Raw genomic sequence first — 25348 nt, 5'->3', positions numbered from 1 at the left:
TAAGAATCCTGGTTCGAGCCCCTGGCTCCCCACCTGCAGGGGAGTTGCTTCACAGGTGGTGAAGCAGGTCTGCAGGTGTCTATCTTTCTCTCCCCCTCTCTGTCTTCCCCTCCTCTCTCCATTTCTCTCTGTCCTATGCAGTAACGATGACAACAATAACTACAACCAGAAAAAAACAAGGGCAACAAAAGGGAATAAATAAATATTTAAAAAAGAAAAGAGATTGTGCCTATGATGAATAATTCAACTGAAATCTAACTTCAGGGGTAGGGCGGTAGTGCAGTGGGTTAAGCCCACGTGGCGCAAAGTGCAACGGACCAGCATAAGGATCCCAATTTGGGCCCCCAGCTCCCCACCTGCAGGGGAGTCGCTTCATAGGCGGCGAAGCAGGTCTGCAGATATCTATCTCTCCTCCTGTCTTCCCCTCCTCTCTCCATTTCTCTCTGTCCTACCCAACAACAACTACTACAATAATAAAAATAACAAGGGCAACAAAAGGGAAAATAAATAAATATTAAAAAAAATAAATTTAACTTCAATTATAAAATCAGGATGAAAAAAATTAACACATTGGATAGGAAGTAGCATGAAAACATCCTCATTGAAGAGCAACTTCTGCTCAGGACTGCCATTTTCTTTTTATAAAGACTATCTTTTTAAAAAGATAGTATGGTTATTATTTATTGGATAGAGAAAGAAAAATTGTGAGGGAAGGGAGAGATAGGAAGGGGGAGATAGGAAAGGGGAAACAGAGGACACCTGCAGTCCTACTTCTCCACTCATGAAGCTGTCCCCCTGCAGGTGAGGACCAGGGGCTTGAACCCAGGTCCTTGGGCACTGAGTCTGCAATTCTGACCTCTACACTGCTCTGCCTGCCCAGGATGCCCACTGTGAATATGCACAAAGCTGTCCATCCTCCAAATGATGTTCAGAAAATGCACAAGTAACAGTTACTAAATGCCCCCAGATTTTGACACTTATACAATTTGTTATTTAAATGTTTTTCCCATTGTGTCTTAACCAGTCTTCTCTGTTCCATGCAGCATCTTGAGTGTACTACTGGCATATAAACTTTACAAAAGGGGGAGAAGTGGGGAGAGGGGGCCCCAGAACTTTGGTGGTGGGTGAAGTGTGCAACTATACTACTGTAATTTTATAAACCTTTTTTTTTTTCCCTCCTCCAGGCTTATTGCTGGGCTCGGTGCCTGCACCATGAATCCACCACTCCTGGAGGCCATTTTTTCCCCCTTTTGTTGCCCTTGTTGTAGCTTCGTTGTGGTTATTATTATTGCCCTTGTTGACGCAATTCATTGTTGGATAGGACAGAGAGAAATGGAGAGAGGAGGGGAAGACAGAGAAGGGGAGAGAAAGATAGACACCTGCAGACCTGCTTCACCGCCTGTGAAGCGACTCCCCTGCAGGTGGGGAGCCGGGGGCTCGAACCGGGATCCTTATGCCGGTTCCTGCGCTTTGTGCCACATGCGCTTAACCCACTGCGCCACCGCCCGACCCCCTTTATAAACCATTATTAAGTCACTAACAAACAAAATCTGTAGTTAAGAAAAGAAGGGAAGGGCTGGGTGGTGGCACACCTGGTTGAGCTTAAACGTTACCATGTGTAAGTACCTGAGTTCAAGTTCCTGCTCCCCACCTGCAGGAGGGAAGCCTCATGAACAGTAAAGCAGGTCTTCTGTTGTCTCTCATCCTCTCTCCCTCTCTATCTCCCCTCCCCCAATTTCTCTGTCCTATCAAATAAAAATACTATTAAAAATATTTAAGAAGGTAAAATACAACACCTCACTAACTCATCAGAAGCTAAGGGTAGAGGATCTTAGGAATTCTTCTCCATCCTTTCAAAAGTTATAGAACTTGGTCACAAAAAGCAAAGGTATTCTTCAAAGTTAAAAAACCTAAGAGTTACAGAAGCCAGACCTCCCACCTTCTGCAACCCACAACGACCCTGGGTCCATGCTCCCAGAGGGATAGAGAATGGGAAAGCTATTGGGGAGGGGATGGGATATGGAGATTGGGTGGCGGGAATTGTGTGCAGTTGTACCCCCCCATCCTATGATTTTGTTAATGTCTCCTTTCTTAAATAAAAAGATAAAAATTAAAAATAAAAACATAAGAATTACAGTCAACAGTATTTAAGTTGTATAGATCATAAAGAGATGATAAGAAGAAAGATTACTTCTATAAGTAATCCCTATGGTATAGAGCTCAGAATTCAGGACAAGTGAATTTACACAGAATCTTCACAAGTGTATAAATCAAGTGATTATTATTCTTTCTTTTTAATATTTTAAATTTATTTTTACTATCTTTATTGGATAGAGGCAGCCAAAAATCAAGGAGGAGGACAGAGAGGGAGAGAGACATAGAGACAGACACCTGCAGCCCTGCTTCACCACTTGTGAAGATTTCCCCCTGCAGGTGAGGACCAGGGACTTGAACCTAGGTTCTTGCCCATTTTTAATTTTTTTTTAATTTATAAAATAGAGATATTGACAAGACCATAGGGTAAGAGGGGTACAATTCCGCACAATTCCCACCACCAGAACTCCCTACCCCACCCCACCCCCAAAAGTTTTCCTTTTCTTTATCCTTCTGGGAGTATAGACCCAGGGTCATTATAGGGTACAGAAGGTGGAAGGTCTGGCTTCTATAATTGCTTCCCCGCTGAACATGGGTATTGGCAGGGCAATCCATACTGCCAGCCTGTCTCTTTCCCTAGTGGGGCAAAGCACTGGGGAGGTGGGGTCCCAGGTCACATTGGAGGGGTCGTCCGCCCGGGGAAGTCAGGTTAGCATCATGGTAGCATCTGGAACTGGTGGCTGAAAAAGAAATAAGATATAAAGCAGAACAAGTTGTTGACTAATCATGAACTTAAAGGCAAGAATATTGCAGACGAAGAGTTTGGAGTCTCCATTTTGAAAAAAGCTAGTAGGTCTGTTTTAGGTGTATTCCAAGGGGGCCATGACTTTACTAGTTTTTGCCCAAGTCTGACAGCTAACATGCAGGTGGACCCATGGTATTGTCTGGGGAGATGATGTCATAGTTGGAAAAAAGATTAGAAAGCTGGATCAAGGGAGAGAGTAACTCCCAAAGGGCCTTACACATTGTAACATGCACTCAACCAGGTATGCCACCACCTGGCCCCATGATTCTATTCTCCATGAGAATCTTAGGATACTCACCAGCTTCTATGTGCTACATTATCCCTATTCTCAGAAAGCATCACAAATTCAGACTCATTTTCAGATCAGCCTACTGATCATCTCACTGAAATAAAAGTGAAACTAACATAGAAGTCAAAGATCAGGTGAGGGAAATAGCATAATGGTTATGCAAAGAGACTCATGCCTGAAGCTCCCAGGTTCAATACCCCAAACACCATAAGCTAGAGCTGAGCAATGCTCTGATTAAAAAAAATAAAAAATAAAAAGGAAGTCTAAGGTCATGGCTCTAAAGGTTCATCAGATAAAGACATTATGGGATATGCATTCAGTGGAATATTGTGCTGCAATAAAAAGGTGACAATGCATCTTTTGGGACAAAGTGGATGGAGCTTGAGGTGACTTATGCTTAGTGAAGTAAGTCAGGAAGTGAACAACAGCTACTGCATGATTTTGCTCAGGTGTAGAATATAAAGAACTAGAACTTGGTCTCTAAGGTGGTGAAAGCTATAGTGCAGCGGGGATCACAGAACGCTGGTGGTGGGTTCAGTGTGGAACTCTACACTTGGAATTTCACAATCTTGTAAACTACTATTTATCACTAATAAATGTTTAAAAGAAACTAAGAGTGAGAAGAGATGCAATCTCTGAACACTTCATGTAGTGCTGAAGATGGAGCTCAGCTTGTGTTCAGTCCTGAGTCATCCCCTTGGTCCACATCTTTAAATTCCCTAGATATTGTTTAGAAAAAGAACTGAACTCAGACTGTGTGCCTGCCTGTTCTCTAGCTGCTGCTCACAAGTGAAACCATAGATGTAGAGAGCAGAGATGGAGCTGGCTCTGCACCTGCACCCCACCTGCCAACATGCAGAGAGGACTGTCCAGACTGAGAGATGCAGGACCTAGTACCAGCAGGGAACAGGGTGGCTGCTCCAGGGCTGTTCTATAGACATCCCCCCGGGCACAGGTGCTGACCTGCCAGCTCCAGGCTGATGGGTGTAAGCTTACCTTTCGGGAGAATCTGGAATTTGCCACTAGGTCAGGCAATCTCAGTGGGGACACGACATGAAGATTCCCATAAAATACCTGTTTCTGTTTTTCTGTCTCTAGTACAGCACAACAATAGCAAGCATGGGGGGGGGGTTTCTTCAGCAACTATGAATGAAAGCAGCTTGTGCCTATCACCAAAGCTCCTAAGTTGGGGAATCCCCCCAAACAGGTGTTTTCCAGGGTATGGGCTGTGGGGAGTACAGCTACTCACTAGGTAAATGCCCAGTCAAATTAAAGTAGTTGGTGAGCCAGAAATGGTTTTTACTTGACCACTGGCAGGGGGACAGGTGTATGTACACATATTAGCAGCACACACATGCATAGCAACTGGTTAAATGGCTAAGGACAGACAGATTTAGGTGAGCCTGAAAAAAGCTGAGGACATCAGCCAAGGAACAGTCATCCACTCCTTTGAAGACACCTGGAGCACAGGCCACACTCAGCAACATCAGACTCAGGGTTCCCTGCGCTCTTGGACACTTAGGTAGAATCATCAAGCTTCTGTCATCTGCCCTTTTAACACTTTACTCTGGGGACAGAGGGTTTGGGTGCCATGGCTGGCTGCACACCTTGGTGGCTGATGAAGAACATGTTTCAGGCACCTTCTCTGTGGAGTCAGGAGGTCTGAGGTCTGAGATGGGGGGCATGGGGGGACTGATTCTGACCCGTGGCTCCCACATGGACAGTGACGGTGGGCTCTGTTAACTATGCTTAGCTCTTTATGAGCCCTAACAGCTGACTGGGTCCTTTTGTACAGTGACATTAGATTATGACAGCATGTTCCTTTCCCCATGGGCTGATGGAGATGACCTAACAGGAGGCTGCTAACTCCCCTCTTCCAGAGAGGCACTGAGGACACAGCTATTTAGATTAAGTCCCTCTCAATGTGATAGAGACCAGTTGAGCAGCTTCTGCTCCTGGTATGAAAGAGAAAACTCTAACATCAGAACAGCCAAGAGAGACTGAACACCCCACCCAAACACCACATTGTGTCCTCAGCAGGAGACCCCTAAATCCAAGTCCTCCCCAAGAAGTCCACATCTAAGGCCCCAATTGACTGGACTCTTAGTGGAGGACACAAGACCACAGCAAGCAAAGTGGCCAGCTCAGCAAGACTGGCATTCAGCCCACTGCCCACCCTGGTTCACACAGAGCAGCCCACGGGCCTCTGTCTTCCCCAAGAAGAGGTCTGTCTGTCAGTGCACTTCAGGTGCTGATGCTGCCACAGAGCCAAGGAGGGGCTGGCCAGCTGGTACAGAGACAAGGAGGCTGAAGGACACTGCTGCTGCCCTCTGGACCAGCCTGTCCAGCTCTGCACATGGTTTTTAAGACTGTCGCCAGGAGAAAACCAAAAGTATTCCCATTCATGGAAAGAAGAGGCTAAGCAATGGAACTATTTCTTTTTCTGCCACCAGGATTATAGCTGCATGGTAACCTGTGTGCAGACCTGTTTCACCAACTGTGAAGTGACCCCCCCCCCCCCCCGCAGATGGGAGCCGGGGGGCATGAACCGGGATCCTCAAGGCCACTTATTCTGCTTTGCACCATGTGCACTTAACCCATTGCACTACTGCCTAACTATCAACATTCTTAACAAATCACCTTGATTTTATGCAAATGTTTGTCAAAATATAATACAGGTGGTAATTGCCACACAACACAGCTCTATCACTTAGAGAGTGGCCTCTACAGCCAGGTCACCACCTTGTTACCTAATTCCTGTTTCATGTATTCCAAAGCCCAAACTAAGTATTTATATCTTTTCCCATGTAAAAGTACTTATCCTATCATATTTTGATACTGAAAGATTTCAACACTGTCAAGCCCTCATTGAAGTGGCAGTTTCTTCATGAAATTAACTTACATAGTTTCTCTAATTTTTGTCTAAGATTTAAATTACCAGGGGGTGGGGTGGGCAGGAGGGTGTTCTTTCCAATAGTAATCACTATTGTTCTGGAAATGAACAGAAAATACATTGCAATCACAGTGCCCAATAAAGTATTAAGAGTATGATTCAGTAATTGTCATTATAGATACATATTAAAGGTCAAAGTCAAAATACTAAAAGATGATAAAGCAACAATTATTTGTGAAAACATGGTATGGCTTGTATTATGTTGAAATTGGCATTAACCTAAAACGTCATAGTCTAACAGCTAACTGGCTCATTCAGATGCAGGGTGGTAACTAGCCTAGAAAAAGTGCCTACCCTGGCTCCCCACAAAAGCACAGCACGTCTAGCCAGCATGGTACGAATACCAAGGATGCATTACAATGTCAGCTTGTGAGCTAATTCTCTTAAAATTCAAGAGGGTTTCAGAGATAAATAATTACAAAAGGTGAGGTTTTAAGAGGGAAACTGTCAGATCAATGAGGGAGCAATGCAACTGGAATGCAGACTGCAGAAGCTACCTGAAGTAACTTCTGAGAGTTGATTCTTCGTAATTTCATCCAGAAACATTGTCCCACAGTTACTGGCTGATGACATATGAGCAGCCAACTCCTGAGCCACCGAGTGGAAAAGGTCTCAGATTCTGAATTATACCTCAACAAAAATGTGTATAATAGCTATTCACAACTGAACCCTAGAAACTCTAATTATTAATAATTATGATGCATTGAAAACTTAGAATGTTTCACTTTAACAAAATTTCATCATGTTATCATAAAGATGTGATCATTTTAAATGTTATGTATTTAGATCTGCTTCTCAAAAATTTAGCAGTACTGCTGGACACACAAGTTCAAGCACAGCACTTTTCAAGGGTTCAAATGCTTGTGAAGCTCAGTGAATGAAAACCAGCAAAGACACAGAGCTGACACATAGGAGGTCAGTGCCTACCATTAGTACCTTTTCAACATTCTACCTGCATCAATCACACTCACAAGTATTTGCATTTTGAAAACTGTAGCTTCTCTTCAGTAAAATAACACACTTCTTTAAATGCATCCAGGATGCTCCTTTACACTACAACCAATTCAATTTCAAGTACACAGGTTACAAACTTAGGATTTTCAGGCATGATCCAACAAACCTGTATCCATATTAACACTGCAGAGACAATTTTGCCTTCAGTTCACTACAGCTGATTACCTGAAGCTCTAATTTGCCTAGGATAGCTACTAAACCTGCAGTAAGTCTAGATACTGTTTCAGGAAATCTGGGTTGTCAGGCCTGTGGCAGTGAGATGCCAGAGTTGGCAGGCAGTGAGGGCCAGTTAAGAGGTTCTTCGTTGACTTTTTTGAAAAACAAGATACCAGCACTTGCCCTGATTTAAAATCCTCATGCTTCCTATTCCCTCCACATCCAGGCTCAGCTTAATGAAATTATGAATGACAGCTTCTATCTGCTTACACAAAAACTAAGACAATGCTACACTGGACAAGCCCCAGTGTCACAGTCATTGAGTCACAGCAAGCTGAGGTGACACTCAGTGCACATTTAAGCACAGCTAACAGAGGGAAAGAACTGTTAGGAGCAGACACAAACTCCCTGTAAAGCTAATGAAGCCTCAGGGCTCTTCGCCTAAAAATGGCAATCCAGTACCTAACTCAGTTTATAAATATATATTTATGTTTGTTTTTATCAGAGTCTGGCGGAACTCTGGCTGATGGTGGTACTGGGCATTGAACCTGAGACCTCAGAGCCTCAGGCAGAAAAGTCATTGGCATAGTAATGAAGCTATCCCCAGCCCTTGTGTCCTTTCTCCACTAACCACTCCTCAAGCCTGAGTGAGCTGCCCTAAGGGGATGTTTAAGAATCTACCCCAGGGGGTCAGGTGGTAGCGCAGCAGGTTAAGCGCACATGGCATGAAGTGCAAGGACCTGCTAAAGATCCTGGTTTGAGCTCCCGGCTCCCCACCTGCAGGGGGTCGCTTCACAGGTGGTGAAGCAGGTCTGCAGGAGTCTATCTTTCTCTACCTGTCTCTGCTCCTCTCTCCATTTCTCTGTCCTATCCAACAATGACATCAATAACAACAGCAATAATAACCACAAGAATGATAAAAAAAAAATGGCAACAAACGGGAAAAAAATAGCCTCCAGGAGCAGTGGATTTGTGATGCAGGCAATGAACCCCAGCAATAAGTCTGTAGGCAAAAAAAAAAAAAAAAAAAAAAATCTACCCCAATCACAGCCATATGAAGATGTTTAAGAATTAGCCCCAGGGCCCCCATAGGACCTTGCCCTCAACTTGGATCAACAATGGGAGAGTACGTTCCAAACTCCAAAGGGAGGATGGAAAACATACTCTATGCTACACCTGAGGAAGATGGGTCCATATTGGGGCTGCTTGGAATGTTCCTACTCATGACCTCAGAATGTGAGCTCAGATCTACAGGGATGCAGAGGTCACATAGGCTCCTAAGCTGAATATGGGCCCCAGATCACATCAAATAGATGGGGTTTACAGTCAAGAATATCTATACCCCTTTCCCATATTAGGGAGCTACTCTCATCTTTGATCCAGGTTTCTGGTCCTTTTTCCAACCATGACATCTCCCAAGACAATAACTTGGTACACCTGCCTATCAGATTTCACGCTCAGGGGCAAAAAGAAAAAAAAAAAACTAGTATATCCACAGGCCCTTTAAAATATAACTAAAATATGCCTACTAGCTATCTACAAAATGGAGGACCCCCCCAACTTTTCATCTGCACTATTCCAGCCTTTAGGTCCATGACTGGTCAACAATTTGTTTGGCTTTGTATGTCAACTCTTTTCAACCACCAGGTTCCAGATACTAGCATGATGTCAACCAGACTTCCCTGGACAGACAACCCCACCAATGTGTCCTGGAGCTCAGCTTCCCCAGAGCCTTTTCACACTATGGAAAGAGAGGCAGGCTGGGAGTATGGATCGACCTGTCAACGCCCATGTTCAACGAGGAAGCAATTACAGAAGCCAGACCTTCAACCTTCTGCATCCTACAGTGACCTTGGGTCCATACTCCCAGAGGGATAAAGAATAGGAAAGCTATGAGAAGAGGAGATGGGATATGGAGTTCTGGCGTTGGGAATTGTGTGGAGTTGTACCCCTTATCCTATGTTTTCTTTTTATAAATAAAAAATTAATAAAAAAGAAGGAAAAAAGAATTAGCCCCAGGAAGTTGGGCGGTAGCGCAGTGGATTAAGTGCAGGTGGCGCAAAGTACAAGGACCGGTGTAAGGATCCTGGTTCGAGCTCCCCACCTGCAGGGGAGTCGCTTCACATCTCTCCCCCTCTGTCTTCCCCTCCTCTCTCCATTTCTCTATGTCCTATCCAACAATGATGACGTCAATAACAATAATAACTACAACAATAAAACAAGGGCAACAAAAGGGAATAAATATAAAAAACTAAAAAACAAAAAGAATTAGCCCCAATCACAGCCATATGGGGATGTTTAAGAATTAGCCCAAATCACACAGCCCCTGACACCTGCAAAGAAGAGCCGGGAGAATAGCATCATTTCCCCCCAATTCAAACTGATACAGTCGATACCTTGCAGTCTTTCTTTGCTATAATTACAAGCATCTCCAAGAGCCAGAAGAATGCAGCTTTCACTGCTATACCTTTATATACAAAGCTTCTTAATAGCAGATCAAATTTTAATTCTCAGTCTGGCTTTCAGGCTCACAAGATCTCAAGACCTCAAGCAGATCTCACATTTTTAAATAATTAATCTTAACCTCTGACTACTTACGGAATGCTTATTTTTAGTTTTCTTGATACAAACCTTCCTTTATTCTTGTTTCTGATTTACAAATCCAAAGGCATGGGCAGGGTGACCCCAGGGCTGAGAGGACACAGCAGAGTGACCCCAGGGCTGAGAGGACACGGGCAGGGTGACCCCAGGGCTGAGAGGACACGGGCAGGGTGACCCCAGGGCTGAGAGGACACGGGCAGGGTGACCCCAGGGCTGAGAGGACACGGGCAGGGTGACCCCAGGGCTGAGAGGACACGGGCAGGGTGACCCCAGGGCTGAGAGGACACGGGCAGGGTGACCCCAGGGCTGAGAGGACACGGGCAGGGTGACCCCAGGGCTGAGAGGACACGGGCAGGGTGACCCCAGGGCTGAGAGGACACGGGCAGGGTGACCCCAGGGCTGAGAGGACACGGGCAGGGTGACCCCAGGGCTGAGAGGACACGGGCAGGGTGACCCCAGGGCTGAGAGGACACGGGCAGGGTGACCCCAGGGCTGAGAGGACACGGGCAGGGTGACCCCAGGGCTGAGAGGACACGGGCAGGGTGACCCCAGGGCTGAGAGGAGCAGGAGACGCAGCTGTGGCAGAGACCTAGTTGCAACCACACACTCTTGCCTCAGTCAGACTCACCGGGATCCCCCTACCCAGTTCATGTCCTCTGAAGCACTCAAGCACCTCAAAGCCGCGGACTCTGACTGACCAGGAGGCTCCGCCCACCACGAGCAAGGAGGGAAAAGTAGCTAACGTTCCCAACCTCACCCGTGTCCGGACCCTTCTAGGCTGCTACCTCTCCCAACAGCCCCTGCGGGCCTGGCCCTGATTGGCTGATGCATTTTCTGTGGAGGCGGGGTTGTACGAGAGGGGTGGGGGTGTTCTAGGAGCCTAGCACTGATAGCACGCGGCCCTGGCCCTGATTGGCTGATGCTTCTGCTGAGGCGTGGTTGCATGAGGGTTGGGGGCATCCCAGAGGCCTAGCACTGATAGGCTACTTCACCTGTGCCTGGCCATGATTGGCTGATGCATCTCCCAATAGCCACGCAGGCCAGCCCCCGGTAGACTCTTGCATGACCCAGAAACCCTAGCGGTATGGCAGGGTGGATATGACGGTGCAGGAGGCCAGTGGGCAGGGAGCTCTGATGCAGGGTGTGGCGGTACACTGCCCTTCATATTCCCAGGCCTTGGCCCTTGAGACCAGCCCATGCTTGGAGGGGAGGGCGGAGGGCTGAGTGCCAGTTAGTTCTTCTGACCCTCGGCATGTGTTCTTCCTCCATGCCCCCATCTTTGGTCGGCTATGTGTGCTGGCTGTCCTGTGTGCTCAGTACATGCCCCCCCCCCCGACTGTTGACTGTCCTGTGTTCTCAGTACATGTCCATCCCCTCTGACTGCTGACTGTCCTGTGTGCTCAGTGCATGCCCACCCCCTCTGACTGCTGACTATCCTGTGTGTTCAGTATATATCCACCACCTATGACTGCTGACTTCCTGTGTGCTCAGGACATGTCCACCCCCTCTGATTTGACTGTCCTGTGTCCTCAGTATGTATCCAGCTCTGTCCCCAGATCTCTTGCTTATCTTGTGTCCTCAGTATGTGTTCATTATCCAGACTCCTCACTGTCTTGATTCCAAGTGTCAGATTATCTGACCTCTATCCCTGCATGTGTTTTTCTTTTTAATCTCCATAAGCCATTTGAAAGTCATTAACTGGTGCCTCCCAGAAAGTGTGATCAAAACTGACTAGAGCAAAGGCTTAAAACTCCTTACCCCAAGATAACTGTACCACCATCACCCTATCTTTCTTTGCCTGGGGGGCCCCACCATCCACCCTACTCTCTCTGACCAGTCAGTGAATGTAAATCTCCTGCCTGCCCGTAGCAATAACCTAAGCTCAATCTTTTATTTCTTTCAAAAAAAAAAGTACTAATGATTTAACAGTTTTATACAAAACTAGAAACTTGCAGGGATATAATTTCAAGTCCACTCATGGTGAGTGTAAGTCACCATACCCTTTGCTGAAGTTCTGTATCTCCCAGACCCTGGGTAAGCCTCATAGTTCACACAAAGTCCAGGGACAGTTTGGCCCACCTTCTGATTTTAGCTCAATATTCTAATTTTGCACAAAGTATGTTTTTTTTTAATTTATTTCTTTATTGGGGAATTAATGTTTTACATTCAACAGTAAATACAATAGTTTGTACATGCATAAAATTCCCCAGTTTCCCATTTAACAATACAACCCCCACTATGTCATGTATCATCCTTCATGGACCTGTATTCTCCCCACACACCCACCCCAGAGTCTTTTACTTGGGGGCAATATGCCAATTCCATTTCAGGTTCTACTTGTGTTTTCTTTTCTGATCTTGTTTTTCAACTTCTACCTGAGAGTGAGATCATCCCATATTCATCCTTCTGTTTCTGACTTATTTCACTCAACATGATTTTTTCAAGGTCCATCCAAGATCGGCTGGAAACGGTGGTCACCATTTTTAACAGCTGAGTAGTATTCCATTGTGCATATATACAACAACTTGCTCAGCCACTCCTCTGTTGTTGGACACCTGGGTTGCTTCCAGGTTTTGGCTATTACAAATTGTGCTGCCAAGAACATATGTGTACACAGATCTTTTTGGATGGATGTGTTGGGTTCCATAGGATATATCCCCAGGAGAGGAATTGCAGGATCATAGGGTAGGTCCATTTCTAGCCTTCTGAGAGTTCTCCAGACTGTTCTCCACAGAGGTTGTGTTGGTATGCATGAGACCCCTTCTGTTTCATTTGGTTTAAATCCCCCCTGCTTAACACTATTCTATTTACATAACCACTTCATTCTATTTACATAACCACTGTTAACAAGCACCACCCTCCCTCCAGGGCATTGGTGGTTCAGTGATATGATTCTCGCCTGCTCGCTCCTTGTCACACTCTGATTTTCACCAGTCACTTTTCTCTCCACCCTCTCTATATCACATCCTGTTTCCACCCTACTTGGAGAGTATAAAAACAGCTGCTCTTCTGATTAAAGACACTTGGAAATTGCTTTCCGGCTCCGAGAGTTCCAGAGTGTATCTCCTGCGAAGTTAGTGTGGCATGAGTTCCTGATCCCTCTCCCATGCAGCAGCCTAGATTGGCTCCAGTTGAGTTCTCTCCAACCCAGAGAGCACTAGCTCGGGAAGAAGTACCCTCAGGCTATCCCGGCAAGGTTGGACTAATTGACATTCCCACCAGCAGTGCAGATGGGTTCCTTTGACCCCATACCCTCTCCAGCATTTGCTGCTGTTACCTTTTCTGATGTATGACATTCTCACAGGAGTGAAGTGATATCTCATTGTTGTCTTTATTTGCATTTCTCTGACAATCAGAGACTTGGAGCATTTTTTCATGTGTTTCTCAGCCTTTTGGATCTCTTCTGTGGTGAATATTTTGTCCAAGTCCTCCCCCCATTTTTGGATGGGGTTATTTGTTGTCTTGTTGTTGAGTCTGGCAAGCTCTTTATATATGTTGGTTATTAAACTCTTATCTGATGTATGACATGTAAAGATCTTCTCCCATTCTGTGAGGGGTCTCTTGGTTTGGGTAGTGGTTTCTTTTGGGTAGTGGTTTATCTGGAACCAGAAAAGACCTAGAATTGCCAAAACAATCTTGAGAAAAAAGAACAGAACGGGAGGCATCACACTCCCAGATCTCAAACTGTATTATAGGGCCATTGTCATCAAAACTGCTTGGTACTGGAACATGAATAGACACACTGACCAGTGGAATAGAATTGAGAGCCCAGAAATGAGGCTCCACACCTATGGACATCTAATCTTTGACAAAGGGGCCCAGACTATTAAATGGGGGAAAGCAGAGTCTCTTCAACAAATGGTGTTGGAAACAATGGGTTGAAACATGCAGAAGAATGAAACTGAACCACTGTATTTCACCAAATACAAAAGTAAATTCCAAGTGGATCAAGGACTTGGATGTTAGACCACAAACTATCAAATACTTAGAGGAAAATATTGGCAGAACTCTTTTCCTTATAAAGTTTAAAGACATTTTCAATGAAACGAATCCAATTACAAAGAAGACTAAGGCAAGTATAAACCTATGGGACTACATCAAATTAAAAAGCTTCTGCACAACAAAGTATGTTTTCATCCCAGTTGCCATGATTGTTTTTGGCCTGAAGAATATCTCATAATTTTAGCATAATACACTTTTTTCTTAGGTCTTTGAAAATATCACTTGAAATGGGATTATTTTCCTGGGTAGGTATCTTATTAATCACATAGGTCCTGGCTTTTATAACAGAAGTTCACCACAGTAAACCCAGTGAATTGTCGGTTTCAAGTCGACCAGGTGAATGCAGCATTCGGCATAGAGTGGCTGATTGGCCCTTAGTAGCTGAAGCAGACAATCACAGCTGAAGCAGTGGCCTGCATATTAGCCTTTCCTACTTTCAGCAGCTAAAATCAGATTGGGGAGCTATCTCAGCATTATGGCAAAGGACTTCGTGTTTGAGCTCCCGGTTCAAGCCCCCAACTCCCCACCTGCAGGGGGGGGTCACTTCACAGGTGGTGAAGCAGGTCTGCAGGTGTCTTTCTCTCCCAATCTCTGTCCTCCCCTTCTCTCTCGATTTCTATCTGTACTATCCAACTACGGCAACAACAACACTAACAATAATAACAACAAAGGGCAAGAAAAATGGGGGGGGAAAATGGCCTCCAGGAGCAGTGGATTTGTAATGCTGCCACCCACTTCCAGTAATAACTCTGGAGTCAAGAAAAAAAAAAGGACAGGCCTTTTTTTTCTGTATTATCTTTAGGGGGGAAGAGAGGAGAGCATGGACAGTGTGTTGATCAGAGTTTGGAGGGCTCACCAGGAAAGTGCAGGTGCTCTGGGTACTGACTGGAAGCACTTCTCCCTGACTAGAGTCACCAGAGACAGTGGGAGCAGGGGGTTGGGTTAAAGAAGCCAGAGTCTATGACAGACCAGACACTGGCTTCCCTTCATGGAAAAGAATGGCTTTTGAACTACTTGTGGAGTAGTTATTTGTAACAGCTGAAGTGCTGGTCCAGATTCTTCTCTTCTGTGTTGCTGATGCCTCCCATCCCAGCATGACTGATAGGTAAGGAGACTCAAGCATGGAGCTATTATACCCTAGGGTTGGTAGGACGGTGAGGCATTGTCTTGGGCCAGGACACAGTTCACAGAAGGCATAGAGCACACATGAAATACTAGCTGGCATCTGTTTATATGAAAAGGTTCTTGAACATGACATAGTCTACTACTCAAAGCCATTTCCTTTCTGGAGGTTTACTACCGAAACAGCATAATACATATACAATCTGCATTATATTATTCTTATTATGTGTTAGAGTTTGTAGATCTTGGCATGACAATGTTTCTGGCAATTTACAGCTTATACAGCATTTAGTCTTGCTGATATATATATATATATATATATATATATATATATATCATTTAGTCTTGCTGATATATATATCATTTAGTCTTGCTGATATATATATATATATATATATATATATCTTCTGTGATATATGTTAAATCTGGTTGGTTCCACTGTCTCATGGTAGAATCCACTTTGACACTGACATGTAGTGCATCACACTTAAAAACACAGTAGTTTAATCATTATAGCCTATTTATCATTCATTTTTCAAGATCTAAAATTATCTTTCCCCTCTGGAAACTGACTTCTTTTGCTTTTTTCCAAATATGTTTTATTTGTTTTCCTTTAATGAGAGAGGGAGGGAGGGAGAGGAGGTGGGGAGAGAGAAACAGCTATAGAGAGATACCAGAGCCCTGCTCAGCTCTGGCTGATGGTGGTGCTGGGGTTTGAACCTGGGACGTTAGAGCCTCAGGCAGGAGAGTCTTTTGCAGAATCATTGTGCAGTTTCCCCAGCCCTGACTTCTTTCTCATGTAAAGTCTTTGTAAAATCAAGAAGTTTGAGAGGACATTAGACAGGAGCCTCAATAACAATGAGCTGTCTCACCTCCCTTTTGTCCCCTAGTTTGGAATCAAGCTAAGCAGACTTCTCTTTGCTTTCACTACACACAGCCCCACCATTCCTAGTTTCTAGCTTGGATAGAAGTTATGTCTACCTCTCTGTCCTGTGTGGTGTCTTTCTTCACCTCCCCTGGAGGCCTGTGCCAGTGTCAGGTGCTAGGACCTGCCTGAGCCCTCCAACACAGAGAGGCTGCAGAATGGCTGTGCCACTGAAAGGGGGAGGAGTTGGGTCTCTTTGGTGGCTCCACCTCAAGTCAGCTCCAGTGCCCTTTTCCCCAGTTCTAATAACTGGCGTTCAGGATCCTTGTACCCAGTTCTGGGAACCAGGTTTCCATTTGATGATTTTCCTCATAGCTAGCAAATGTCTCTCTGGGCATTTTCTGCACCTCAGTCTCATTCTGAGTAGGTGACTGGTCTTCCCACATGATGCAATGCTGCTGGATGGCCTTGCTCCCACAGCTCTGCCCCCCCCCCCCCACACACACATGGCTGTTCCCTGCGGGGACCTCCAGCTGCTGAAGCTGCAGTCCTCGCCCTGCTGGTGGGACATCTGTCCATAGGAGCTTGATCCTGCCCTCTCCTGGACCTCACCCACAATTACAACCTACAGCTACAAGGCAGCCTCCTGTGGGCAAGTAAAAGGAAGCCTGAGATGGAGAGTGAGAGGTCATGAAGCAGTGCCCAGGCTTGGAAGTCTTCACGGGATGGATGGTGGACTGTGCTGCCAGACTGACACGAATGGCCAGGCCAGGACAGGGAGGTTGCACAGCCAAAAGCAGCCACCTGGATAAATTTTAGCACAGCTAAATTCAGCCACCTGGATTTTGGCACGGATGCAGGTGCACAGGAATGGGCGGGGAGTTTAACAGTCTAAGCGGATGGTTACTTATCCGATGAGGGCAGCTCTTTATTTCAGGGAACTGAATGGGCTCATTCCCCCTGGAGACAGGTGTTCTGTGCTGGCCCTGGGGTGAGGGACCAGGTGTGTGCCTGTGTGAAAGTCACTGAGGAGCTGGTGGTAGGGGCTGGCTGTGACCTCTCTCTTTCTCTCTCTCTCTCACACACACACACACAGTCTTCTGACATATCTTCAAGCACTTTTAAATCTAAAAGCCATTTTAGCTCGGGGGGGGGGGGGGTCATATAGACACCAGCCTTGGCCAAGGGGTAGGGTGGTGCGTCACCACCCCTTGTGCTGGCCCAAAGAAGATGGCTACAACTAAAGCAGCCATGCAGAAGGAGCTCTCGGAAAAGCAAAGTCCCCTCTCAGCACTGCGGGTGGCCCTAGGCGGCCCTGCCGGGTCAGCCACCAGTCCTCCGTGGGAGCTCGCCTTCTGCTGGCCCACGGCGGCTGGAAGCAGGGTGTCAGAGGATGGAGGCAGCGCAGCACCGCGAGCCCTGCTCCAGCTCCGGCTTTGGCTCCGGCTCCTCTCTGGAGCCTGCAGCACCACGCGGCCGCCCGGCCCCTCCCCACCGCCCTCCTGGGTCCCGTCCCCTCCCCGCGGCCCTCCCTGGTCCCCCCCAGTGCCCTCCCCCACCTTCTCCCCATGGCTCTCCCGGAGGGCGGCTCAGGCCGGCTGACTGCGCTCTGCCCTCCAGGTCACTGCAGCGGCCTCTGCGGATCAGCCCTGCGTCCTACTCCCCGCAGCTCCGCGTCCAGCAGCCCCGCTCCTCGCAGCCCGGGTTCCGCGCGGGGCGGAGCTCCGCGGGTTTGAGCACCTGCCGATCGCGCGCCCAGCTGGACCTGGGCGCCTGCGGCGTGCGCGCCCCTGGGCCCGCTGGTCGGGGGTGCTGACCGCCACGCATTCCACCCCCACTGGCTGGAGTGGCTGACCGCCCCGCAGGCCGCCGCCGACCTCCCCGCCTTCCACCCCACCGTCCCTTGCTGACCACCCCGGGCCCCCCAACTAACAGTCCCGCGGGATGGCGCCCCTTCTGCGGGGGCCGCACTGGGGCCCGGTGCGCAGGGCGGTCTGCCTGGTGGCGGCGGCGTGCGCGCTCCGCGCCCTGTACCCCGCGCTGCGGCGGCGGGGGCGCGCGGGCCGGGCGGGGGCTGCGGGGGCCCCGGAGGGCACGGGGGGTCGGCGGCGAGCGCCGGGCGTGGACGCCGAGTTCTTCCGGCAGTTGCGGGCGCTGCGCCCTGTGCTGTTCCCCGAGCTGGCGGGCGCCGAGACCGGCTGGCTGTGCTTGCACTCGCTGGCGTTGGTGTCCAGGACCTTTCTGTCCATCTACGTGGCCGGGCTGGACGGCAAGATCGTCAAGAGTATCGTGGAGAAGCGGCCACGCGCTTTCGCGCTGCAGCTGCTGCGCTGGCTGCTGGTGGCCCTGCCCGCCACCTTCGTCAACAGCGCCATCCGCTTCCTAGAGGGCCGGCTGGCGCTGGCGCTGCGCTCGCGGTTGGTGGCCCACGCCTATGACGCCTACTTCTCGCAGCAGACCTTCTACCGCGCGCTAAGCATGGACGGCCGGCTGCCTGGGGCCGACCAGGCGCTCACCGAGGACCTCATGGCCTTTGCGCAGTCCGTGGCGCACCTCTACTCTAACCTCACCAAGCCGGTGCTGGACGTGGTGCTCACGGCCTACACGCTGATGCGCACGGCCACAGCGCGGGGAGCCAGCCCGGTGGGGCCCACGCTGCTGGCCGGCCTGGTGGTAGGCGCAACGGCCCGCGTGCTGCGCACCTGCTCGCCGCGCTTCGGGGCGCTGGTGGCCGAGGAGGCGCAGCGCAAGGGCCGGCTGCGCTCGGTGCACTCGCGGATCATTGCCAACGCAGAGGAGATCGCCTTCTACCGCGGACACAAGGTGAGGAGATGGAGGAGGTAGTCCAGGTGGTGCAGTGGATAAAGCTTAAGACTCTCAAGCTTGAGGTCCCCAGCAGTACATGTACCAGAGTGAGGTCTGGTTCTTTCTCATTAATGAATAAAATCTTCAAAAACAGAGGAGGAGGACCCGCACCCTAGGTGTTATTCTTTTTAAAAATATATTATTATGGATTTAATAATGATTGACAAGACAGTAGGATGAGAGGGATGCAATTCCACACAATTCCCACGACCAGAGATCCATATCTCCTCCCCTCCCTTGAAAGCTTTCCTATTCTTTATCCTTCTGGGAGCATGGACCCAGGGTCATTATGAGGTGTAGAAGGTGGGAGTTCTGGCTTCTGTAACTGCTTCTCTGCTGGACATGGATGTTGGCAGTTGGATCCATACCCCTAGCCTGTTTCTGTCTTTCCCTAGTGGGGCAGGGCTCTGGGGAGGTGTGCTTCCAGGACACATTGGTGAGGTTGTCTACCCAGGTGTTATTCTTGAGTACTGAAGGGTTCTGAGCAGCTCAGCAGGTCCTGTGGTAGCTAGGCCAGTGATGGGATGTCTCAGTTGAGAGGGACCTCAGGACATTCAGCAGCACACACACCCTAAGATGATGTACTGGGAACCCTTCCTACCACAAAGGTCTGGCACAGGAGGCAGTGAGGCACTACACAGCCACATGTGGCATTTCTGTTGCCCAGCTGAGTTTTTCAAGTGCCAGTGGTGATTTCTAAAGGGGGTATGGATACATGGATCTGAAAAAGAGAATCCAAAGGACATGGGAGGCTCCAGTCTGGCTTTCCCACCGGACTCTGCTGAGTTGACTGTTTCTGTCAGTGATGACAACTGGGCTTCCTGTAGAAAGGACCAGCCAGGTAAACTGAGTCAGCTGCCGGTGGAGTGTGAATACACCCATACACCTTATGTTTCTGCTCAGCTGTCTTAGATGTGAGCGAGAGGAGGGTGAGGTCCGGACAGTGTAACCATCTTACAAAGATTCACACCATTTTAACAGCTTAAACATAGCATTTTGGGGAGAAAAAAAAAGACATAGCATTTTGGAATGGAGATTAGAAATTATGTACATGAAATTTATACTTAGCATTATGCTCATTGAGTAGCTTTGATTTTAACAACAGAGGCTGTGACCAACACTGCCTCTGGTGCTACTCTGCAATTCCTGGTTGTCAGAAGCATAGATCACACTATACTAAACGAATTAACATGTGCATATCTCTAAGGAGAATTCAGACATACACAGTGTTTGCGTGCCTCATGCTGGGCTGATTCTCCCCTGCCCCTCCCAGGTGGAAATGAAGCAACTGCAGAAGAGCTACGGGGCTTTGGTGGACCAGAAGAACCTCATCCTGTCCAAGCGTCTGTGGTACGTCATGATCGAGCAGTTCCTCATGAAGTATGTTTGGAGTGGCAGTGGGCTCATCATGGTGGCTGTGCCCATCATCACGGCAACCGGCTTTGCAGATGGCGGTAAGGACAGCCCAGCCTCTGCTTTTTCCACTGCTTCTCTTGCTGCTGTCACTGCTCATCTGGTATAAGTGGTTAGTCTACAGTCCTTCCTGCAGAGGTGGGGACTGCTCTGCCATGTTCAGTGGTCAGAGCAACAGTGTGAGAGAAGGGGCAGGTGGCCTAGAGAGCTAGAATGAGTGTTTCTGGGAGCTGACCCTGGACAGTTTTAACCCTACTGCCCAGTGGAGTGTTCACTAGGTCACACTTAAACTCAAAACCAATCAGTGCCTTCAAAACGTGCTGTGGATATCAGTTTTGCACTCCGCAGAACGTTGAGTGTCTGTCATACCAGGCGTGGGCATGTGCTCCCTCGACTCCTGGACCACAGAGCTAGCCTCCTTTGGCTGAACATGGAATTTCAGAATTGAAATTATAAATAATGTATGCATGCTTTATACTTAACCTCACGTTTACTGAGTAACTTAAGTTTTCTATGTGGACCGTGGGACAGGAATCTTATTCTAATCCTGCAATGTCTCAATCATTTTGGCCACAAATTTTCATCCATGGGAATAACTAAAAAAGATCTCAGCAAGTAGCACATTATGAAGATGTTGCATGGTGTTTCAGATGGGAGTGTACTTCTTAACTGGCAGAGGCAGAAGTGAATTCATGGGAAAAGCAGCATTTTCTAGTCTTCTTCCAAACTAAACTCCCCCTGCCCCTTTTCCTCTTTAAGAACCATTGACCTTTGTGTGGAAGATTAGACAGAAGCTTGGGCTCTCCAGCCAGAAGACTCTGCTCCACTCCTGGCTCCGGCTTCCTGCCTTTTCCCGCAGTCATGCTGATTAAACCCCAGCGCCAGCCTGCTCACCAGTGCCAGGAATACAGAGAGGCTCTCGGCTGTGAGAGTGCTTCACAGAGTGATGCTTACAAAACACAGGGCACTGGGCAGGCTCTCGATGCTCATGAGATAAGCTTAAGCTGTCAGACACTTTCTTGAAGACCAGGCAACCAATTTCTTGCCGCCTTACACTTATATTGGGTGCAGAATTGAGGACTAATAGTTATTTGTTCTAGGTCACTCATGAAAACAAGTGAAAATTGCCATCTCATTTACTATTTAGAAGCAGTGCTTCAGCGCAGCTGCAATCCAAGCCATTCTTAACCTAGACTTGTTCGTGTTAGTCAATTAGAGTTCCTCAGTCCCTGTGGTAAATGCAGTGCACATGCCAAATATACTCTACAGCTTAACTTGGGTGACACAGACATAATTGGGCCCCTGGGGAAGCTGGCTTTTATCTGTTTTCACAGTCTGCTTTATAAAAGCATCCTTTCTCAACATTGGCATTGACAAAACCACTGCCAGTAATAGTATATTTAAAACTGACCCTTTCATGATGAACTGCCTTTTCAAAGAGCATTTGAGAGAGAGGGGGAGGGAACAAGAGAGAGAAAACAACACTTAAAATCTATAGTCTTCAGATTAGTTTGACTAAGAAACTGGAGAATGATCAGATCTCCACGCTGAACCCTTCCAGGTGTGTGGCCATGTGGCAGGGTGTACATGCCGTGTGTGCTGTGCTGGAGACTCTGGAGACAGTGGTGTGCAGGTCCATCAGTGTGGTAAGCTCTGGGCCTAGGAAGCCCTGGAGTACTGGCGCACACTGGAGAAAACGCGGCTGTGAATGGTACAAATGAACCCCGTGGAGACCAGAGAGCAGTAAACAGTGTATGCAAAGTGTCTACCCAGCTTGCTTCTGGAGCTGGTGAAATGAGGTAGTTAAAGAGGAAGCCTACCCATCCTGGAAAGACCGTACTACGTTAAGGAGACAGCATGGCTATTTGAGCTTGGAAAAGTTGACATTAGGGGATTTAAGTATTTCTTAAGGCTGCTTTTCACAGAAAATATATGAGTCTCCAGATAAGAGGGGATTCATATGACAGCTTCCTCCTGAGTGCATACACCAGTGTCTTCTGTGACTCTCAGGTTACTAGCTATACTTAGACTGTTCGCAGGCATGCATTTACTAAGTTTATGTGATTACAGTGCCTTTTAAATATACTTGAATTAATTAATTGAATTAGAGATACAGAGAAGTTGATAGGGAAGAAAGATATGGAAAGAGAGAGACATACAGACACCTGAAGCCCTGCTCCACTGCTCGTGAAGCTTCCCTCCTGAAGGTGGGGACTAGGGGCTCTGCTTGAACCTGGGTCCTTGTGCATGGGAACGTGTGTGCTCAACCAGGTGTGCCCCTACCTGGCCCGATGACTACAGTGACTTAACATGTGAAAGTGTTACTTTGCTCAGACAAAATCATTTTGAAGGCAGTTTTGCTATGAAGGTACCACAGGTTCATCTCCGCCTTTTATATGAGTCTGCACTTGTTCCTGGCAGAGAGGAAGCAGGTGCACTTGGGCTGCAGGTAGGAGCAACGTGCCATTTTCCTGGTGGTGCTGTGGAGCTGGGCTGCTCTGTGTGTGCCCTCTCTGTGCCCCTAGGCTGATGCCTTCCATCCTGGAAAAGGGTGGCAGGAGGAGGAGAGAGATCCCACGTTCAGGCTTCCCACAGGGCGGTGGCCTCTCCCTTGTGGTGCTTGGGAGCTCTCTCTCTGGCTCTGGGCAAGAATTCCCTTAGGGAACGTGCTTGCCAAGCGGACAGGGAGCTGTGCTCAGGTCAGTGCACAGATGGCATCACCACCCTGCAGAAGCCCGGGCCTGCACTCTTGTCACCCCATTGTTGCACTCTGCTCTGTATCTCCTGAGCAGTGATGGTCAGCAACCCCCCAACCCCGTGCAGGCCCCGTCCTCCCCTTGAGGTGCGTGTGTCTCCTGGAGATTGAGGGCCGGAGCTTCCTGCTCACATGTGGATCTGGTTCACACCAGCAGGCTGGACTCTGCTGCTTACACTGTTGTGGGGGAAGACGATCTTTTCAGAGAAGTCACAGAAATAAGTGTCGATGGGCTGCTAAGTTCTTTACTAGTTTACGTCAGTTTTTAGGACTGCAAACAGTCACCTGATTGAGCACCCACACTACTGTGCACAAAGACCTGGGTTCAAGCCCCCACTCTCTACCTGAAGGGAGGAAGCTTCACAAGCAGTGAAGCAGGGCTGCAGGTGTCTCTCTGTCTCTTTCCCAATCTCCCCCTCCCCTCTCAATTCCTATCTCTTTCCAAAATAAAAAAATTAAGGAGAAAACTAATAGTTACCAGGAGCACTGTATTTGTCATGCAGGTACTAAGCTCTATGCCTAGTGGAAAAAAAATAATATAATATAATATAATTGTGGAGAGAACCTATAGGAAGACCAGACAGAGTCAAGCTAATAGAAAATCAAAGTAATTGCCGTGAGGGGATAATTTAGAAGAATAGGACTAAGCTGAGGATAGAGTGCAGTAATCACAATCATTACTAGAGAACAAGAACCGCTAACTTCTAGAGCACTTCTTCTGCCATGGGTTGGGCTTGTCTCCAGGAGAACTTCACCCACAGACCTCAAGGAGTCCATCAGCACAGCCGTCTGAGACACTCTGCTAGTCCAGTGTCTGTGGATGAGGGCGCTGCCTGGCCTTTAGCCCTAGTCTGTGCTGTCAAGGATGAGGCTGCACTTCTTCACTTCCACATCGTCTCAGAACTTTTTCCCGCTCAGTGTTAGAGCAGAGGCTCCCAGGGTCTTGACCTCAAGGGGCTCAGAGTCCACCTGGGAAGACAGGCCAGGGGTGCCTGAAAGCCTTCACTAGACACACACAGAGGCTGGTGGAGTGGGGTCAGCTCACCTGAGTTTGCACTAAACACTGAAGGCAAGCTGGCCCGCAGGCAGGGAGCCGTGCCGATTCCCCGAGCAACTTCTCACTGCCCCGAGTGACGTGGGGAGCTGGGTATGCAGAGCCTGTGTGACTGTGGGCCCAGATGTTCTGGCCCCCTTCTAGGGAAGTACTCACATAGAAGGAAGCTGCAGTGCAGAGCCTGATTGTTCTAGGGAACTGCTGCTCTATGCAAAGTGGACATGTGGTGGTTTTAGCCACATTTTCATCTGTCTGACAAAGAGTCAAGCTACAGGGGGTGGTTCAGGGGTGTGTGGTGTGCTTGCAGATGCAGAGGACGGGCAGAAGCTAACCATGGTCAGTGAGCGGACGGAAGCCTTCACCACCGCTCGGAATCTACTGGCCTCCGGGGCAGATGCTATTGAGAGGATCATGTCCTCCTACAAAGAGGTACTTGCATTTCTTGTGGCCAATCTGGGTCAGAAAAGTATGCGTGAAACAGCTTCATGCAGGCCACCAGCTAGATTTCTATTTGGAGGGCACACTGGAGCTGCTAAGCGGGCACTCTTGAAATAAGGGGAGGGGCCAGGCAGGGGCACACCAAGCTGAGCGCACACACTGCCATGAGCGCAGACCCTGGTTCAAGCCTTCAGTCCCCACCTTCAGGGGCAGGTTTCATGAGCAGTGCAGCAGGGCTGTAGGTGTCTCTCTGTCTGTCTCCCTTTTAGTCTCCCCCTTCCCCCTCACTTTCTCTTTGTCATATCAAACAGAAGAAAGGGAAAAGAAGTGAAAAAATGAAATGTTCAATGAATGTGCTGTGCAGATGCTGAGCCCTAGAGATAACACTGGCAATGGGGGGTTGGGAGGATGAGCTGGGGTGGGGAATGAAGACAGCCAGACTGAAGTACAGACCCTTGAACTCCCAGGGGTATGGATACTTGCTGTTTTTCACTGCCAGTGTAACTCCTCTTTGCAGTGTGACAGGGCTGTTTTTAAGTCTAAGGACATTTATTGGGTGAGGGGTCTGGAGTCAGAGCATCTGTACTTGAACTCTCACTCCAGGTTTATAGTCATGGTGGTCTGATGAGTATCCAGTTAGTTCCTCAGCCTGTGGGCCTTGTGTCGTGGCCTGTACAGCAGGGTGATGGCAGGGCCGCTGTGCCGAGTCCCTCTGCAATCTCACTGCCTCAGTCAGCAAGAGCTAGTTTCCCACTCCCCTGCCTGGTAGTCCACCACTTCTCTGTCACAGGGAGTTGGGCCCCCAACCAAGTGTGAGCTCCTGCCTCCTCTATCCCTCTTGCATGCACCACAGGACAACCATGGCCTCACCGCCTCCCTCCCTCCAGCTCCTGTCCTGGTGCAAACAGGCTCCCCCACTGGC

The 25348-nt window shown here is 48.3% G+C and overlaps 2 protein-coding genes across 11 annotated transcripts in view; one reads left to right on the top strand and one right to left on the bottom strand.

Moving 5' to 3' along the window:
• REDIC1 (regulator of DNA class I crossover intermediates 1) overlaps positions 1-17471 on the bottom strand; it is a 49059-nt gene extending 31588 nt beyond the window's left edge. For all 5 annotated transcript variants that reach the window (XR_009550727.1, XR_009550728.1, XM_060194670.1 and 2 more), the window contains exon 1: positions 17233-17471. Coding sequence is in view for 3 of the 5 variants with exons in the window: in XM_060194670.1 (XP_060050653.1) it covers positions 17233-17471 (239 nt within the window). In the remaining 2 variants the exon portion in view is untranslated. The remainder of the gene's footprint in view (positions 1-17232) is intronic.
• Positions 17472-17481: 10 nt separating this feature from the next.
• The window catches only part of ABCD2 (ATP binding cassette subfamily D member 2), a 39678-nt gene continuing 31811 nt past the window's right edge, over positions 17482-25348 (top strand). Inside the window, exons 1-3 of one of the 6 annotated variants that reach the window (XM_060194664.1) lie at positions 17482-18724; positions 20040-20220; positions 24275-24417. In XM_060194664.1, the coding sequence (XP_060050647.1) occupies positions 17846-18724; positions 20040-20220; positions 24275-24417 (1203 nt within the window). In that variant the 5' untranslated portion in view covers positions 17482-17845. The remainder of the gene's footprint in view (positions 18725-20039; positions 20221-24274; positions 24418-25348) is intronic. The other 5 variants (XM_060194665.1, XM_060194666.1, XM_060194667.1 and 2 more) reach the window with 5 other exon arrangements.

Source organism: Erinaceus europaeus, chromosome 7 (assembly GCF_950295315.1).
Source record: "Erinaceus europaeus chromosome 7, mEriEur2.1, whole genome shotgun sequence".
In the NCBI taxonomy this organism is placed as follows: Eukaryota; Metazoa; Chordata; class Mammalia; order Eulipotyphla; family Erinaceidae; genus Erinaceus; species Erinaceus europaeus.
Note: the sequence above shows the minus strand (reverse complement) of the source record. Positions and strands in the feature narration are given on the sequence as shown.